Raw genomic sequence first — 18,338 nt, 5'->3', positions numbered from 1 at the left:
ATGGTGGGCCCCCTCAGGTGTGAGAGATGTGAGAGGGTGCCCAGGTTTGGATGGGTAGTGCGAGAACACTCACCTTCTTGAGTGAGAGGCAAGAGGTGAGGAGTAGTGGTTGGGTAGCCCCCCTGCTGACTAGTGAGAGAAGCTGAGGGGGGGCACAGTTCGTGAGTGTGGGCAGTGGTTGGGCTCTACCAGTGCCGAGAGCATGAGCTGGTGCACTGGGGGGGGCCACCATCGTCATGTGATTGAGTTGTAGTGTGGTTGTGTGAACAAATGGAAGGGTCCCTATCCTTAACCAATGATCTTAGAAGTCCAGTAGTGGGGGCTAATGGATCTTGAGATCCCAGGGGTTGTAGGGCAGGGCAGGTGATCAAGGTGGTGATGGGTAGGGGACAATATGACAGGAGCCAGAGGGTGGGTCATCATAGAGGAAGATACCCCCGGTGTGTGTTACTTGTGGTGTGTTCTGGCCCTCTGTGCTTGAACCCGGGTCCTGGACAGCAGACTCATGGTTGTCCTGACTTCGGCTGCTGCTTTGTAATGCCAGGTCAATAAACAACAAGGCCCCCCTCATATGTGACTTGATCACAGAAGAGGGGGCAGACCTGGCGTGTATTACTGAAACCTGGCTGGGCGTTGAAGGAGGTGTTGCTCTTTCAGAGATATGCCCGGCTGGGTTTCGAGTCTGGCATCAGCCGCAACCTCAGGGCAGGGGAGGAGGGGTGGCTGTTGTCATCTGAGAATCCCTAGTGGCCGTCAGGGGTCCTGCTCCACAAGTGACCGGGTGTGAGACCCTGTTCTTCAAGCTGGGTTCTCGAGAACAGTTGGGAGTGTTGCTACTGTACCAGCCTCCCTGCTGCGTAGCAACCTCCCTGCCTGAGCTGCTGGAGGTCGTCTCGGGTTTGGCAGTGGAGTTCCCCGGGCTTATGGTGTTGGGGGACTTCAATCTGCCTTCCCTGGGGCGGGCCTCAGAAGCAGCCCGGGAGTTCATGGCTACCATGGCAGCCATGGGCCTGTTCCAGATTATTCAGGACCTGACTAGAGACAGTGGCCTCACCCCGGACCTAGTTTTCTTGTCGGAGAAGTGGCAAGATGATCTAAGGGGAGAATTACAGCTTTCCCCTTTGTCATGGTTGGATCATGCCCTGGTGGCCTTGAGATTCTCTCGTGCTGCCCCCCTTCGCAGGGAGGCAGGACCCATTCGATTGGTCCACCCCCAGCAACTGATGGACCCGGCTGGGTTTCAGAAGGAGCTGGGGGTTATACTCGAGTCTCTCCTGCACAGTCCAGCGGAGGCCCTGGCTGCTGCCTGGAATAGGGAGGTGGCCGGAGCCTTGGACAGGATCGCGCCTGTGTGGCCTCTCTTGCCCACCCAAACCTGGCACTCCCCGTGGTTTACGGAGGAGCTGAGGGTTTTGAAGAGGGTTAAGAGACGCCTAGAGTGCCGCTGGAGGAAGACAAAAGCCGAACCCGACCAAACACAAGCTAGAACCACGATTAAGGCCTACCTTGTGGCGGTAAGAGTGGTGAAGCGCCAGTACTTCTCTGCTCTTATTGCATCCACACAATGCTGCCTGGCGGCCCTGTTTAAGATTACCCGATCCCTTTTAGGGAAAGGGGAGTCAGACTTCCATCTACAGGGCCATGCAGAGGAATTTTCGGGGCACCTGCAGGATAAAATCACTCGGATCCGGACCGAGTTGGACTCCAAGCGTGAGACAGAGTCGGAGGAGATACCCAGGGAACGTACTTACCAGGTTATCTGGGACCAGTTCGATCCTGTTGAACCCGAGGAAGTGGACAGGATCCTTCGGAATATAAATGCTACCACGTGCCAATTAGACCCATGCCCCTCCTGGCTGGTGAAAGCAGCATGGGAGGTGACATGTGGCTGGGTCCAGGCGATGGTAAACACATCCTTGAGAGAGGGGCTGTTCCCAGCAGCCTTTAAGAAAGTGCTGGTGCGCCCCCTCCTCAAGAAACCATAGCTGGACCCTACTATACTGGACAATTTTCGCCCAGTCTCCCACCGCCCCTTTTTGGGGAAGGTAGTTGAGAAAGTGGTGGCTTTGCAGCTCCAGAGGATTCTGGATGAAACGGATTATCTAGACCCATTTCAGTCAGGTTTCAGGCCGGTTATGGGATGGAAACGGCATTGGTCGCACTTATGGATGACCTCTGGCCAGAGTGAGATGGAGGCAGTGCATCCAACCTTGCTTTTCTTGACCTCTCAGCGGCTTTCGACACCATCGACCATGGTATCCTTCTGGACCGACTTAGGAAGTTGGGGGTGGGCGGCGTGGTTCTGCGTTGGTTCACCTCCTTCCTCCAGGGTCGGTCCCAGTCGGTGTTGATAGGGAGCGAGAGATCCGGCCTGCGGCCCCTCCTTTGTGGGGTGCCGCAGGGTTCGGTACTTTCTCCGCTCCTTTCTAACATCTACATGAAACCACTGGGCGAGATCATCCGTCACTACTGGGTGAGGTATCATCAATATGCAGATGATACCCAATTATACATCTCCATCCCGGGTGAAGTGTGATGCTGTGGCCACCCTTTCTGAGTGCCTGGGGGCTGTGGGGGCCTGGATGGGGAAGAACAGGTTGCGGCTGAACCTGGGGAAGACGGAGTGGCTGTGGATTAATGGCTCCTCGATTTCTGGGAAATTGTCATCTTTAGTTCTGGATGGGGTTGCACTGCCCCAGACAGACCCAGTGCGTAACTTGGGGGTCCTCCTGGACTCACAGCTCCTGCTCGAAGAGCAGGTGGCGGCCATGGCTAGGAGGGCCTTTGTGCAATTTCGTGTTGTGCGCGTTACGCCCCTTCCTGGAGCGAGAGGCCTTTCGAACGGTCACTCATGCCCTGGTTATCTCCCATATAGACTACTGCAATGCGCTCTACATGGGGCTACCCTTGAACAGTATCCGGAAGCTACAGCTAGTGCAAAATGCAGCTGCGTGGGCAATCTTGGGTTTCCCAAGATCAGTACCTGTCACTCCTTTGCTCCGCGAGCTGCATTGGTTGCTGGTATGCTTCTGGGTCCAATTCAGGGTGATGATTATCACCTTTAAAGCCCTATATGGCACGGGTCCAGGTTACCTAAGGGACCGTCTCCTCCCCATCACATCAGCCCGTCCCACCTGGTCGTGCAGAGAGGGCATGCTATGGTCCCCGTCTGCAAGAGAATTCCATCTGGCGGGGTCCAGGAGGCGGGCTTTCTCTGCAACAGCCCCTGCCCTTTGGAATATCCTTCCCCCAGAAGTGAGATTGGCTCCCTCCCTCTTGGACTTGAGGAAACAGCTAAAGACCTGGTTCTGTATTTATGCTTGGGGCGGGAGGGAGAGTAGCCATTCCTGGGGATGGTTAGTTTCTTAGAAGGACCCAGCTCTGCCTGCAAATCATAAAGAACTTTCAGCCATCGAGGTTTTTATTATATTTATTGTAGTATGTATTATAGTATTTTATAGTTTTATATTTTTGTTTGTGTCTTATTGTAAACCGCCCAGAGTCCCTTTTGGGAGATGGGCGGTGATAAATTTGATTATTTATTTATTTATTTATTTTTATTAATCTGTTAAACTGTTTAAATCCTGCTTACAATTTAGTAAGTAAACCACTCAGAGATGGTTTCAACTGGAGCAGCATACAAACCTAGTAAAAATTAAATTGTAAATTAAACAACAGGAAATATGAACTTGCCAATGAATAAATGTTCACCGAAAGCTGCAGCCAATATATGCTTTTTGACAAATATATCTGTTTGCTATAATTATCTGCAAGCAATTATAGTTTGGAATTCGTTTATTTCTTAGATTTATATCCTGCTTTTCATTCAGGAGCTCTAGGCAGTGTGTATACATATCTTAAAAGTGTAATTCATCCATTGTTTTCAGAGGAAGGATAAAACAATTATTCTAATAAGAATCAATTACTGAATTTAACTAATTTTGTAACTGAGAACTTTATACTGCTTTCTGCTATGCATTCATTATTAGAAAAATGTGGAAATGCTTTCAAATTGTGTGTATTCTCTTAGGGGCAACTAGATCTTCTGAGAAGCAGTACTGGCCTTCTCTACAGAATCAAGGATTCCCAGAATGCTGGGTATGGATTTTTTTCCCCTCTCCTTTGATAAAATTGTCCATCAGTTTCTTAGTATGTGAAAGTAATACAGATAACATAACATTCATTTATCCCTTCATAGGATAGCAGGGCCAAATAGAAATAGAAAGTCCAGCCCAGTCAGGAGAACCCACTCAGTGTTTGATTCTGTGCTCTTGTAAAAAATTCATTTGTGTTGGAATATTGACATTTTAGGCCATAACATTAAAAAATAAAGAAGGGTGGGGGAAGAGGGGTAATGGAATTAATACAGAAACATCTCTCAAAATAATATCAGTCAGCCTTTGAATTATATTAATCTTAATCATTTTTCTCTTACCTCAAATACTCAAAAGGAATGAAAATAACAAGTTTGCTGTTGATAAAACAAGTTGTAACTTTGATACAGATTTTTATTCTTTAAATACTGTTATCCTTCTTTAACTGAAATTAGTGAGTGCTGCAAGATAACCTTGGGTAAAGACTCAGATTTTCACTCTGACATATCCTTCCACCCAAACTTCCCAATTATATTTATTTATTGCATTTTATAATAATTGTAATGGGTTTGGTTTTATGTTTTTGTCTTTTGAAACCATCTCTGAGTGGTTTACTTACTAAATTGTAAGCAGGATTTAATTGTAATGGGTTTGGTTTTATGAGATTTTAACATTTATGATTGGAGATTGATTTTATTGTAAACCGCCCAGAGTCCCTCTTTTGGGGGAGATAGGTGGTAATTAAATTTCAATAATAAATAAATAAATAATAAATTCTCTTCTTAATTAACAGATTTGGACTGTTGGTAACTAAGCTCTGATTTAAAATTATTTAAGCGACAGATTCCATCTACCCAATGATCAGAATGGGTTTCTAGATTGTTTTAACTTTGGCCAGGATGCTTTTCAAAATAGAAAAATAAAATCCAGTCCCTTCCAGATAATACCTTAGCATTTTTCCCTCATGTACTGTGGTATTTGAATCTAAGCTTTTAGTTCGAAAACATGCAAATGTGAGTAGATCAATAGGTACCGCTTCGGCGGGAAGGTAACGGCGTTCCGTGTCGTCATGCTGGCCACATGACCCGGAAAATGTCTACGGACAACGCCGGCTCTAAGGCTTAGAAACGGAGATGAGCACCGCCCCCTAGAGTCGGACACGACTGGACTTTACGTCAAGGGAAACCTTTACCTTTACCTACTGTGGTATTTTGAATCTAAGCTTTAGTCATAAAGTGAGTTCATTTGGTCAGATTATACTGCTGGATTTCTGCCCTTCATCCAGAAGAGAGAGATACAAGTTTGACTTCTGTAGAGCCCTTAGGATTTTTATTGGAATGTTCAGGTCTGAGATATGCAGTCAGTTTTCCATAATCTATAAAGTAAGTATTTGAAGTAAGAAAATGTCTATAAGATTCATCAGCAAATATAGCAGACTTTAAGAGAAACATCCTGGGATTCTCTGCTCCAATATTTGGAATAAAAAACTGGGTTTACCATAAAGTTTTTTTCTGATCTTCAGGAACAGAACAGATGGGCTGTTCTATTTTACATGATGTGTCTTAATATTGATGATAGGTGGAAATTCTATACTACCCCATTTTTGTATTTGCTTAATCCCTAGTTACTTTTAACTGGATTATGTTGGATTTCTTTTTTTTAACTGTTTGTTATTTATAATAGCAACAGCAAGAGGTGCTTTTTCAATGCAAGTTACTTTGTTGAAGCTCTGAACCATCTTGCCTTGAAGCAGATGTACTACTGGGAGGAAGGAACACATGTGGGCTGATGCATGAGAGATCAAGTAGCCAGGTGAAAAGTCTGATCCACTGAGAGGGTACAAGCAATTAGTTCCAGTGGTTATATTTATTCAAGCCATAGCTCTCAGTGGAGCTTCAGGAAGCAGTACTTCACTTGTGCTATCTACTCTCCATATTTACCAAATCTTTTTGATCTTCAAAAGTGAAAAGACGTTCACCTTATATTTTGTTTTCTTGCAGTAAAATGAAGGGATCTGACAATCAAGAGAAACTGGTGTATCAAATTATAGAGGATGCAGGAAATAAAGGTACTATGTGTCTGTTTTACCCGTTGTCCTGCTTTACTGTTGTCTTTGTGAAGTGCTGTAGCTGTTCTGTTCTTGAATACAGTGGAATTCCAAAGGTATTTAAAAGTATGAGAAAATTATTGATGGCTTGCTGAGTAGATATAAAAGGACATCTGGACAAATTTATTTTCATGCTTAAAACTAAATGATCAAGGAGTAGGAGGAAAAAAGAAAGATCAGGAGCCAACAGTTATTTCTGTCATTTCCTAATTTCTAGAAGAGGTTTTGATATGTATTTGAGACGACAGCTGTTTGTTTGGTAATGGTATTATTCTATTCCAGGAGCAGGGAACCTTTTCGGGCAAAGGCTTGCATTTGTCCTTTGGAACTAATTTAAGAGTTGTAGTTGCAAAAAACTGGGTGGAGTCTAGACAAAAAATCATTGAGGTGCTTGTGATTGTTAGTCCCCAGGTTGTCTATGGTTGGTTTACTGACTCATTTAAAAAAACAAACAAAAAAACCAATTTCATCATTGTGCCCAACTGCACAGAGAAACGGGCTTTATTATTCTTAATACCATTAATACTATTATTATTACTGTGAAATTATCAACTATGCATTTGGAATAAAAAACACAAAACCCTGTCCTTTGAGTTCCTGTTACGAGAATGGATGGTAGCCACAATGACTGTTTATTCAATACCTGCTGGTGACATAGCAACTGCTGCTGCTCTTTATACAGCAGTCTGTTTCTATGAGTCATTGGTTCTAAAGACAGTGCACATGTCCATCTCCTACAGGAGGAAGAAGAAAGCTAGTGATACAAATGATTTGTGGAGATCCCAGGGCAGGAGTGTCCATGGCAATTAGAAGGTGTCCATGGCAGGAAACAAGAAGTCAAAGTATGTTTCCAGATGGCTTTTTTATTCTGCAAGTTTGTAAGGCAACAAAACATTCTGGGGAGATTGTCATTCAGTAACAAGTCTGTGCGAATGAAATAGTGTGAAAGATGTACAGTACGTAGATGATGTGGATTATTGCTACAATTTGTTGCTGAATTTTGGTGGAAAACGAACAAGCTGAGGAAAACTACATCAAAACAATGGCTGCTGCTTTTAAATCAGTCACATGTAGAATTGGGGATGGGAATCAGGAGTGCCTAAAACAAAGAAGGAAATATTGGAACTAACTGGAATTCAATTATTTGTACCCACTGATCATTTTTTTGATTTTCTAATAATATGAATTCATTGACTTAATTGAAAGATTTCAAAATAATATTTCTAATTTGATAAATCTAAACCTCCGTCATGCTTTTTAAAAATATTTTATAGCTTGTCTAATTCCAAATGATATATAAGTACATATAAATGATAGCGCAGCTCTTTGCTACATATGATCCAGTATTAGCATGTTTAAAAGAAAAACAGGAATTTAGGAATAATTTTTATTTTAAATGTACCTACTTTACCAAGCAAAAAGAAATTGCCATGACTTAAGACTTTAAGAGAAGAGGCCCAGCACTGCATTTTTTAATTGACACCAGTCCTTTGAATTAAATATAATGCTTGATTCCTGTTGACTGTGTGGTCCCAGCCATGCAATTTTCTTGGCAACAGTATGCAATTGATTTACTATTGACTTTCTTTAGGATATTAACAAATTCATAGTCTAGCCTGTAGCCCAGCAATTTTCTGGTATCTCCTATCTGTGTAGTAACCAGGCCAGGCCTGTTCCTGCTTAGCTTCTGAGTCCAAACAAGGTTATTATGCTTAAAAATCTAAATCCTCCAACAATTTCTTGTGAGCTGTTTATTGATTCTTCAACAGCATGAATGAGCATAGCAAATGGTTTGTCAAAATTAAATTCCATGTGGTAGCAGATGGTCACAAGACATCACTTCTCAGTTGGATGACTGTAATGGGGCTGCCCTTGAAGACCACTTGGAAGCTACGGGTAGTCCAGAATACAGCATGGGCAGTGATGGGCATGTTGTGGTATATACACATGTGCCTGCTGCTTTGTGAACTTCACTGGTTGCCATTTGGCTTCTGAGTACAATTCAAGGTGTCGATTATCATCTATAAAGGCCCTGCATAGCATAGCACCTGGTTACTTGAGAGTCTGCCTGTCTCCATATATTTCTGCCTGTCCAGTGAGTTCAGCTAGAGTGGTCATACTTCAGGTCCCATCAGTTAAGCAGTGTTAACTTGCGGGACCTAGGAAATATGCCTTCTCAGTAATGGCTCCTACCCTGTGGAATGATATCCCACTGGAGATTCGTACTGCTCTCACCCTTTTGGCTTTCCAGAAACCGCTAAAGACCTGGTTGTTTTCCCAGGTTAGGATGGTGATTAAGCCCCTTGAGGTTTTTTGTTTTTTTTTGGCTGTTTGGTTCTTTGGGGTTTGTCTATGGTCAATTATCTTCTTTTTTTAATATATATAATTTTTATTTTATATTTATATATATAATTTATATATGTGAATTTTATTGAAAATTTTAAAAACAATAAGAATACAAACTAAAATAGAACAAAAAAAGAAAGGGAGAAAAAAAAGCTAAAAGTGCAGAAAGAAAAAAGTAGAAGAAAAATAGAAAAAAGAAAAAAAGATGAAAGATATAAAGAAGTGGCTTCTGATCTCCTTCACGGCAGTTATAAGTACAATTATATTTTAACTTCTCTCTAAAGTTACATCATGACTCTTTTCTTTCTATAATCTATCCTGTCTAAATCATCAAAACCATAAATCGTAAGTTCATTTTTTTCTTTTTCTTTTACACAAAAAAGTCTGTAAGGGGCTTCCACTGACCAGTAAATGCAGATGCTGTCTTGTCTTTAATCAAACAAGTCAATTTAGTCATTTCAGCAAGTTATGCCATCTTCACCAACTATTCCTCTGTTGTAGGTCTTGCTAAATAGTTCCATCTTTGTGCATACAATAATCTAGCTGCAGTTATCATATATAAAAACAGTGTTCCATCTTTTCTAACTGTTTATCCATCAGTCCCAGGAGGAAAAGTTCTGGATTCAATTGAATGTTAATCTTTAAAATCCTCTGAATCACTGTATGTATTTGAGTCCAGAATTTTCTAGCTTTTTTGTACATCCACCAAGCACGATAAAATAACCGCTTTTGTTGTTCACATTTCCAACATAAAAGTGCAAAGCTAGAAAGAGATAGAAAAGGAGAGTGACTTCCAACTTTCTCCAATACATACATAAGTGCAATTACAAATATAATCTCTTACCAATAGTTAAACCTTAGTAACATTATTTCTATAAAATCAGACCTTTTAAGCATCAAAACCCAAGATTAAAGCTTCATTTTTTTCTGATACAAGCAAATAGTCTAAAAGTGGTTGCCAGGTAGAAACAAATCTGGAAATGGTATTTTCTCTTATCAATGCTGTTAACTTGGCCATTTGGGCCAATTCCAGTCCACTGTAGGGATTTGTTCAACCACATATTTTCCATTGTTCCATTTATATATTATAACCAAAGCTTTTAGCCCACTTTATCATCCATTTTTTAAATTACATGTTCGTGTAATTTAAATTACATGTTCATGTACAATTACATTTTAGCAGTTACATTTTCATCATTTGTACACAATTCCAGTTCAAATTCTGTCTTACTTTGTTCAATACCATGAATTCTGTACTTTAGATTTTTCTGATAAATGTAAGAAAACCATTGACAACTATGTCCCTCTATCTTCTCTCTCTCTATCCCTCTATATTCAGTTGTTCCCTAACATATCTCATGATATATTAACCATTTATCTTTGCCTATTATTTCTCTATAAAATACTTCTTGTGCTGAGAGCCATAAAGGTGTTTTCGGACACAACCTGTGTTTGTATCTATTCCATATTCTCAATATGACACATCTAACAATGATTGTTAAAATCATTTAAATCTTGATTTTATCATACCACAAATGCCCATAAACCTTAGGTTGTGTTCTTCTAACTCTAAATTCTTTTATTTCTCAGCAACACCCATTCTTGTCTTCTTTTTTTTCTTGATGTTTTCTTTTAATTTTTTATCTATGAGCTGCCAAGAGTCACTATTGAGTCAGCTGGCATTGAAATTGGAATTGGAATGAATAAATAAATAAGTAAACATGTAGTTCAGACTGCAATTGAGATGTGTGTTTAACTGAATTTAAAAAATAGGCTGTGAACAGATACATTGTATTTTCCAGATACATTGTGCTGATACTTCTGTAATAAGATTAAGCAATAATGAATGAAATAGGCATATTTGCTTGATCTATTAATGCGAATCAATGCTATTAATGCTTGTGCTGGTAAACAAATTCCATGTCTAATATGGAATTTATTATATTAGAATACCTTATGGATTACCTTATTACCGATCAATTTTTTTTCAGAACATCTAAGGAACAGTGCCAGAAAATAACTTGTGAAAGATAATGTTTGAGATGGTTTTCATTGAACCTATTCCATACAATGGAATACAATAAATTGTTTGGGATTTATTGTATACAAAACCTATACAATAAATTAAGACTGAGCATTTTAGGAAAGTCGTTCATTTTAAAGTTAGATAAATAATTCAAGTATACCATAAGATGAACTTTTTCCTAATCAATTACTTGTGAAGTTGGAGCAGGAAGCGGTATTAAACGTGTGTTGGTAAGAATAGATGTTGCAAACTAATGAAGGGAAAGAGCAAAGGGTTCATGTGGCTGTAGATATTGCTAAAGCTGTTGAAGATTACATATGAAGTTTTCTCAATTAGTATATTACCCATTTTGATGTAAATGAAGTTGTACATAAATGGATTAAAATTCCTTTGAGTGGTAAAATAAGTACGATTAGTATGAATTTAACTCTGAGAATATGTTACATTTTAAAAGGTCTGATTAAAATAGTCTGATGGAATAAATGTAAATAAATTTACAAAATACTGAATTTCTTCAGCAAGGACATCCTTCAAGACTTTTATTGTACAATTTTTTTTTCACATTTCCAGGCTTAACATAGAATCATAGATTTGGAAGGGATAAATATTACTTTGGAATATATTAACAGGGGCAAAGAGGCCAGATCGCAAGAAGCGATTGTCCAACTCTGCTTTGGTCAGGACCCACCTGGAATACTATGTCTAATTCTGAGCACTGCCATCTAAAAAGGACATCTCTGATGTCATCTAACCCAATTCTGTTCTTGGTGCTAAAACGTTTTGAGCAGATGGCTATCCAGCTTCCATTTGAAGGCCTCAGTGGAGGAGTACATGCCACTTCATGTACTGGTTGTCAGTTTTATCCATCAGGAAGTTTCTCCTAATATCTAATCTGAATCTTCATCCGTGTATCTTTAGCCCATTGTTTCTTGTTCTGCCCTCTGGGGCACAAGTGTACAAGTCCACTCTCTCTGGGATATGACAACCATTTAGATACCTGAATATTGCTATTGAATCTCCTCTCAGTCTTCTCTTCTACAGGCCTTTACAGTTCCTTTCGCCATTCCTCATGGGACTTTGTTTTCAGTATTCTCACCATCTTGGTAGCCCTCCTCTGAACTTGCTGCAGTTTCTTGATGTCCTTTTTAGATGGCAGTGCTCAGAATTAGCCATAGTAGTCCAGGTGGGTCCTGAACAAAGCAGAGTTAGACAATCACTTCTTGTGATCTGGCCTCTCTCCCCCTGTTAATATATTCCAAAGTAATATTTATCTCTTTAGCATTTTAAATAATTAATTGAGCCTTTTTGATAATTAATATTATGCACCATTGGAAGGAGAAACATATACCTGATACACAGCAATGAACTATTGATATTTATTTAATTAATGAATTTAGAGGGCTGCCTACCTCAAACAATGTGACTCATACAATAAACAAAAAAGTAACTACATAGCATTAAAAAAAAACCCTACCCAATATATAAAATGGTGACCAGACATTATAATTAAACAACCAAATCTGGACTCCACTCAACTGGACCCAAACAACCAGGGAAAAAGCCAGGTGTGTTGCTTGTCAGGATTTGGGCGGGGGGTGTTTTTGACAAAAGACAGAAGACTTTTGAACAAAATAAATCATTTAAAAAGAATTTTTCTGTTTATAACATAACTTTCACGGGCACATTCACATTCTCCCCCTTTTAGTATCATCATGGTTATTAATTTTGGAGTTATTTATTTATTTAATCAAATTTATAGACTGCCCATCTTGCTATATAAATGACTCTGAAGTTATATTAATTTCTTCATACTCCTATACGGATCTGTCCTTTTTTTATTAATTTGTTTAGCATAATGATAGAAAAAGATAAGCTGCAGCTTGGATAGGATTGTTGGGTTTATGGATGTAACCATTTTGTGATGCTTAAACTGAGCTTTTCTGTACTTTCATTTCTTCCCAGTCTGGTTACCTTTTCCATTCCCATCATCTCCCCTTAGTTTCGTTTGCTCCTTCTGAGTACAGCTATATATGTTCCCCATACCCAGTCTCCATTCTGGAATGTGAGTTGTTGTTGTTGTTTATTCGTTCAGTCGCTTCCGACTCTTCGTGACTTCATGGACCAGCCCACGCCAGAGCTTCCTGTCGGTCGTCAACACCCCCAGTTCCCCCAGGGATGAGTCCGTCACCTCTAGAATATCATCCATCCATCTTGCCCTTGGTCGGCCCCTCTTCCTTTTGCCTTCCACTCTCCCTAGCATCAGCATCTTCTCCAGGGTGTCCTGTCTTCTCATTATGTGGCCAAAGTATTTCAGTTTTGCCTTTAATATCATTCCCTCAAGTGAGCAGTCTGGCTTTATTTCCTGGAGGATGGACTGGTTGGATCTTCTTGCAGTCCAAGGCACTCTCAGAATTTTCCTCCAACACCACAGTTCAAAAGCATCGATCTTCCTTCGCTCAGCCTTCCTTATGGTCCAGCTCTCGCAGCCATATGTTACTACAGGGAACACCATTGCTTTAACTATGCGGGCCTTTGTTGTCAGTGTGATGTCTCTGCTCTTAACTATTTTATCGAGATTTGTCATTGCTCTTCTTCCAAGGATTAAGCGTCTTCTGATTTCCTGACTGCAGTCAGCATCTGCAGTAATCTTTGCGCCTAGGAATACAAAGTCTTTCACTGCTTCTACATTTTCTCCCTCTATGTGCCAGTTATCAATCAAGCTGGTTGCCATAATCTTGGTTTTTTTGAGGTTTAGCTGCAAACCAGCTTTTGCACTTTCTTCTTTCACCTTCATCATAAGGCTCCTCAGTTCCTCTTCACTTTCAGCCATCAAAGTGGTATCATCTGCATATCTGAGATTGTTAATGTTTCTTCCAGCGATTTTAACTCCAGCCTTGGATTCCTCAAGGCCAGCTTGTCGCATGATGTGTTCTGCATACAAGTTGAATAGGTAGGGTGAGAGTACACAGCCCTGCCGTACTCCTTTCCCAATCTTAAACCAGTCCGTTGTTCCGTGGTCTGTTCTTACTGTTGCTACTTGGTCGTTATACAGATTCTTCAGGAGGCATACAAGATGACTTGGTATCCCCATACCACTAAGAACTTGCCACAATTTGTTATGGTCCACACAGTCAAAGGCTTTAGAATAGTCAATAAAACAGAAATAGATGTTTTTCTGAAACTCCCTGGCTTTTTCCATTATCCAGCGGATATTGGCAATTTGGTCTCTAGTTCCTCTGCCTTTTCTAAACCCAGCTTGTACATCTGGCAATTCTCGCTCCATGAACTGCTGAAGTCTACCTTGCAGGATCTTGAGCATTACCTTACTGGCATGTGAAATGAGTGCCACTGTTCGATAGTTTGAACATTCTTTAGTGTTTCCCTTTTTTGGTATGGGGATACAAGTTGATTTTTTCCAGTCTGATGGCCATTCTTGTGTTTTCCAAATTTGCTGGCATATAGCATGCATTCGGGACGCGGTGGCGCTGCGGGTTAAACCGCTGAGCTGTCGATCGGAAGGTCGGCGGTTCGAAACCGCGCGGCGGGGTGAGCTCCCGTTGCTCGTCCCAGCTTCTGCACACCAAGCAGTTCGAAAACATGCAAATGTGAGTAGATTAATTGGTACCGCTACGGCGGGAAGGTAACGGCGTTCCGTGAGTCATACTGGCCACATGACCCGGAAGTGTCCTATGGACAACGCCGGCTCCAAGGCTTTGAAATGGAGATGAGCACCGCCCCCTAGAGTCGGACACGACTGGACTTTACGTCAAGGGAAACCTTTACCTTTACCTTAGCATGCATTACCTTGACAGCATCATCTTGCAAGATTTTGAACAGTTCAGCTGGGATGCCGTCGTCTCCTGTTGCCTTGTTATTAGCAATGCTTCTTAAGGCCCACTCAACCTCACTCTTCAGGATGTCTGGCTCTAGCTCACCGACCACACTGTCAAAGCTATCCCCGATATTGTTATCCTTCCTATACAGGTTTTCTGTATATTCTTGCCACCTTTTCTTGATCTCTTCTTCTTCTGTTAGGTCCTTGCCATCTTTGTTTTTGATCATACCCATTTTGGCCTGGAATTTACCTCCAATGTTTCTAATTTTCTGGAAGAGGTCTCTTGTCCTTCCTATTCTATTGTCTTCTTCCACTTCCGCGCATTGCTTGTTTAAAAATAATTCCTTATCTCTTCTGGCTAACCTCTGGAATTTTGCATTTAATTGGGCATATCTCCCCCTATCACTGTTGCCTTTTGCTTTCCTTCTTTCTTGGGCTACTTCTAGTGTCTCAGCAGACAGCCATTTTGCCTTCTTGGTTTTCTCTTTCTTTGGGATGTATTTTGTTGCCGCCTCCTGAACAATGCTGCCAACTTCTGTCCAGAGTTCTTCCGGGACCCTATCTACTAAGTCCAGTCCCTTAAATCTATTCTTCACCTCCACTGCATATTCCTTAGGAATATTAGTGAGCTCATATCTAGCTGATCTGTGGGTCTTCCCTAATCTCTTTAGTCTGATCCTAAATTGTGCAAGAAGAAGTTCGTGATCTGAACTACAGTCAGCTCCAGGTCTTGTTTTTACCGACTGTACAGATGTCCGCCACCTTTGGCTGCAAAGGATGTAATCAATCTGATTTCGGTGTTGTCCATCTGGTGAAGTCCATGTATAAAGCCGTCTCTTAGGTTGTTGGAAGAGAGTGTTTGTTATGCAGAGTGAATTGTCTTGGCAAAATTCTATCAGCCTGTGTCCTGCTTCGTTTTGTTCTCCCAGGCCATACTTACCTGTAATTCGAGGTGTCATTTGACTGCCCACCTTAGCATTCCAGTCTCCTGTGATGAAAATAACATCTCTTTTAGGCGTGTTGTCCAGTAGGTGCTGCAGATCCTCATAGAACTGCTCTACTTCAGCTTCTTCAGCATTTGTGGTTGGGGTGTATATTTGGATCACTGTGATGTTAGATGGTACAGTATGTGTCTGCTTGTATGTATAAATCAAATCAAATCTTTATTAACAGTCAAAGATTGGCATAAGGAGGATGGGGTACAGTCAGTTAAAAGCATAGAAAATACAATAAATCTAAAAAATAATATAAAAGCTAATATAATATACAATTGTACAATCAAATATTTGATAATATATATTTGATTGTAAACTGCCCAGAATCCCCTTTTCAGGGGAGATGGGCGGTGATGGAAATTTGAAAAATAAATAAATACATAAAAGTCTAAAAGAAAAGGAAAAAAAATCTAAAAAGAGGGGTAGGAGATTTAGATGGGTGGAGGGGAGCATAAAGGTTAGTATGTCTATCGGTTCAGAACACTCTAGTGTGATGAATTAAATGCTCATTTAAAACTAGTTTATAGCACTGATCATCATCTGATGAATTTTAAGTGCTGCTGAGCAGAACCTGGCAATATTGTATGTTGTAGCAGGGTTGCAGCAGCAGGGAGGTGTAAAATTGTCCTGAGCGCCCTCGGTATTTATACAATAGTGGTATGATGAGGCTAGTACAAATGTCTCTGTAACACAGGCACTGGAGAAGCACATGCTCTGTTCTTTCTGTGTGTCCAGAGCATTGTCTTTGCAGGTAAGGAATCGTCCTGTATCAGCCTTCAAGTTCAGCTAAGGGGAGGATATGACATCATGCCAGAGTAAAGGCCCTCTCATGGTTAGGTACCTCAAGTATGTCATAGGGGAGGCAGAATGTTGAGGTTTTCCTACTAACAGATTAAGCTACTATTATACCTAATCATTTGGCCAGGTGAAGGGGTTGCATTTGATTGTCTCCTCGCAGGTGCTTCATGCAAAATAGCCTGGGGGGAGGACCTGCCCGGACTTGTTTTCTCACTTCCTCTTTTTCTCTCTGTCGATATGTAGCAAGCAAGGCTTGCTCCAAAGGGAGCTAAGTCCTTTAAATGTTTTGCTTTTGTTTTTGCTTTCTGTAAATAAATTATTTTTATAGAAATGCTTGGTGTGTGACTTTTTTTGACCTCTCCTGGGCTAAAGGCTTTCCCAGCATCTGCCAACACAGAATACCTGCTGGATTCACCAGTAATAAAGATTGGGGGCCTGGCTAAATCCAATTGGTGCTCTTTGTCTGCTACATGCTATTTAATGAGTGCTTTGGCCTGGTCATATCCCATGCTGAGTAGAACACCTGGAGAGAAGCCCAAGGATGAGATTTTAGTTGCCACTGCCTCTTTCCATGTGGCTTGAAAGTCATCCCTCATAGTTAATGGGGTGAGGCCAAGGGGGAAAAGGGATAATCTGAGCCAATAGGTGAATATGTATGTATGTATGTATGTATGTATGATTTATTTAGTAGAAGAATAAAAAGGTTGGAAAGGAGCATCCACAATCTACAGTGTAATCAAATATGTGATTCATTACTCAGCTAAGTTAATTTTTCATCTTCCTTTAAAAAAAATCAGGCATTTGGAGCAGGGATATCAGATATAAAAGTAATCTTCCATTAACTGAGATCAACAAGATCCTGAAGAATTTGGAAAGCAAGAAGCTCATTAAAGCTGTAAAGTCTGTGGCAGTAAGTACATCCATAATTTTCAGCTAGCTCAGTGATCTTCAGTTTTTTTGAGCAGCACTTTGTTTTTCAATATTTTAATTTTTGCAGAATTTTTACATAATAAGCCTACCAACACAAATCGTTCTTTTTATGAACTTTTTATAAACATTATAAATTTTTTATGAATTGTTTCTCCCATTAAATTATTGGTTTTTATTATGCAGCATGCTTTTGAGTAATTGCACACAAGGTATTATAACAACTGCTTTTAGAAAGCCATTAAATGTACATAAGATGATGAGATACCATTCATTGTTACTTGAGAAAGCTGTTGAAATTATTGATCATTCTTGTAATTCATTTTTTATTCCATCACCAGAATATTTAGTGAATCATGTAAGCTTGACATTTAAAGGCTACACTTTAATCCAAGAAATTATGTCAGTCCCCAAGCCCCTTCTCATCTTCTGAAGGTAGAACTAATAATCTATAATATTTGGTGAGATGATATCCCCTTCCTGACTAGCATGATTGAAGCTGTTCTTTACAGTAGAACTTACTAATGGTTAAATGGGCGCAAACAGCTCCCTGACACACCCTGCCATGTCACCATAATAAAGTCAGCAACTTGATCTATAAAAATATCTCAAATTTTATTTTCTGAGAGTGAGTAGCATCCAGACTATTGTAACTTAACTTGCTTCTAAAAAACCCTGGTAGCTGGAAGAAATAGAGGTAGGGATATATTATCAGTATAATGAAATGGGTCATATCTCCTTCCATAGAAATTCCCTTCCACCACATTTCATCCTGTTCCACATTATTGTGATAAGGGCATCAGTGCAACTAAAGAAGATAAAAACATACCCACACAGCCTACAAGTGTCTAGTCCACAGAAATGTGGCTTAAACAAAAGAATGAAATCAGGAAAAATGTAGCCAGATAAAAATACAAAAGTAACAAATTAAGAAAAATGAAAAACTAATAGGAGTAATCTATTTTAAATCTCAGGTCTATAATTCATTTGTTATTCTATCACCCCAATATTTAGTGAATCATGTAAGCCATAGTTATTCCCTACTCCCACTGCCTTGCTAAACTCAATCTACTAATTCTTAGCACATATGAATACTAGTCGATCATAACCATAGCTCTGGCTGGGCTCTCACCTCTTCCCATTCATCTGTCCTACCAGTTCTCATCTATGTTATGAATTAAAAAGCAACACTGCCAGCTATCTCAGATTT

The 18,338-nt window shown here is 40.4% G+C and overlaps 1 protein-coding gene across 1 annotated transcript in view; it reads left to right on the top strand.

Annotated features, from left to right (window-relative positions):
• Positions 1-18,338, top strand: part of POLR3F (RNA polymerase III subunit F) — a 30,822-nt gene that overhangs the window by 1,964 nt on the left and 10,520 nt on the right. The window contains exons 3-5 of the mRNA XM_063298612.1: positions 4,031-4,098; positions 6,095-6,162; positions 16,999-17,111. Coding sequence (XP_063154682.1) covers positions 4,031-4,098; positions 6,095-6,162; positions 16,999-17,111 — 249 coding nt within the window. The remainder of the gene's footprint in view (positions 1-4,030; positions 4,099-6,094; positions 6,163-16,998; positions 17,112-18,338) is intronic.

This window comes from Candoia aspera, chromosome 3, assembly GCF_035149785.1.
Source record: "Candoia aspera isolate rCanAsp1 chromosome 3, rCanAsp1.hap2, whole genome shotgun sequence".
In the NCBI taxonomy this organism is placed as follows: domain Eukaryota; kingdom Metazoa; phylum Chordata; class Lepidosauria; order Squamata; family Boidae; genus Candoia; species Candoia aspera.
This window is presented reverse-complemented; position numbering and strand designations above follow the sequence as displayed.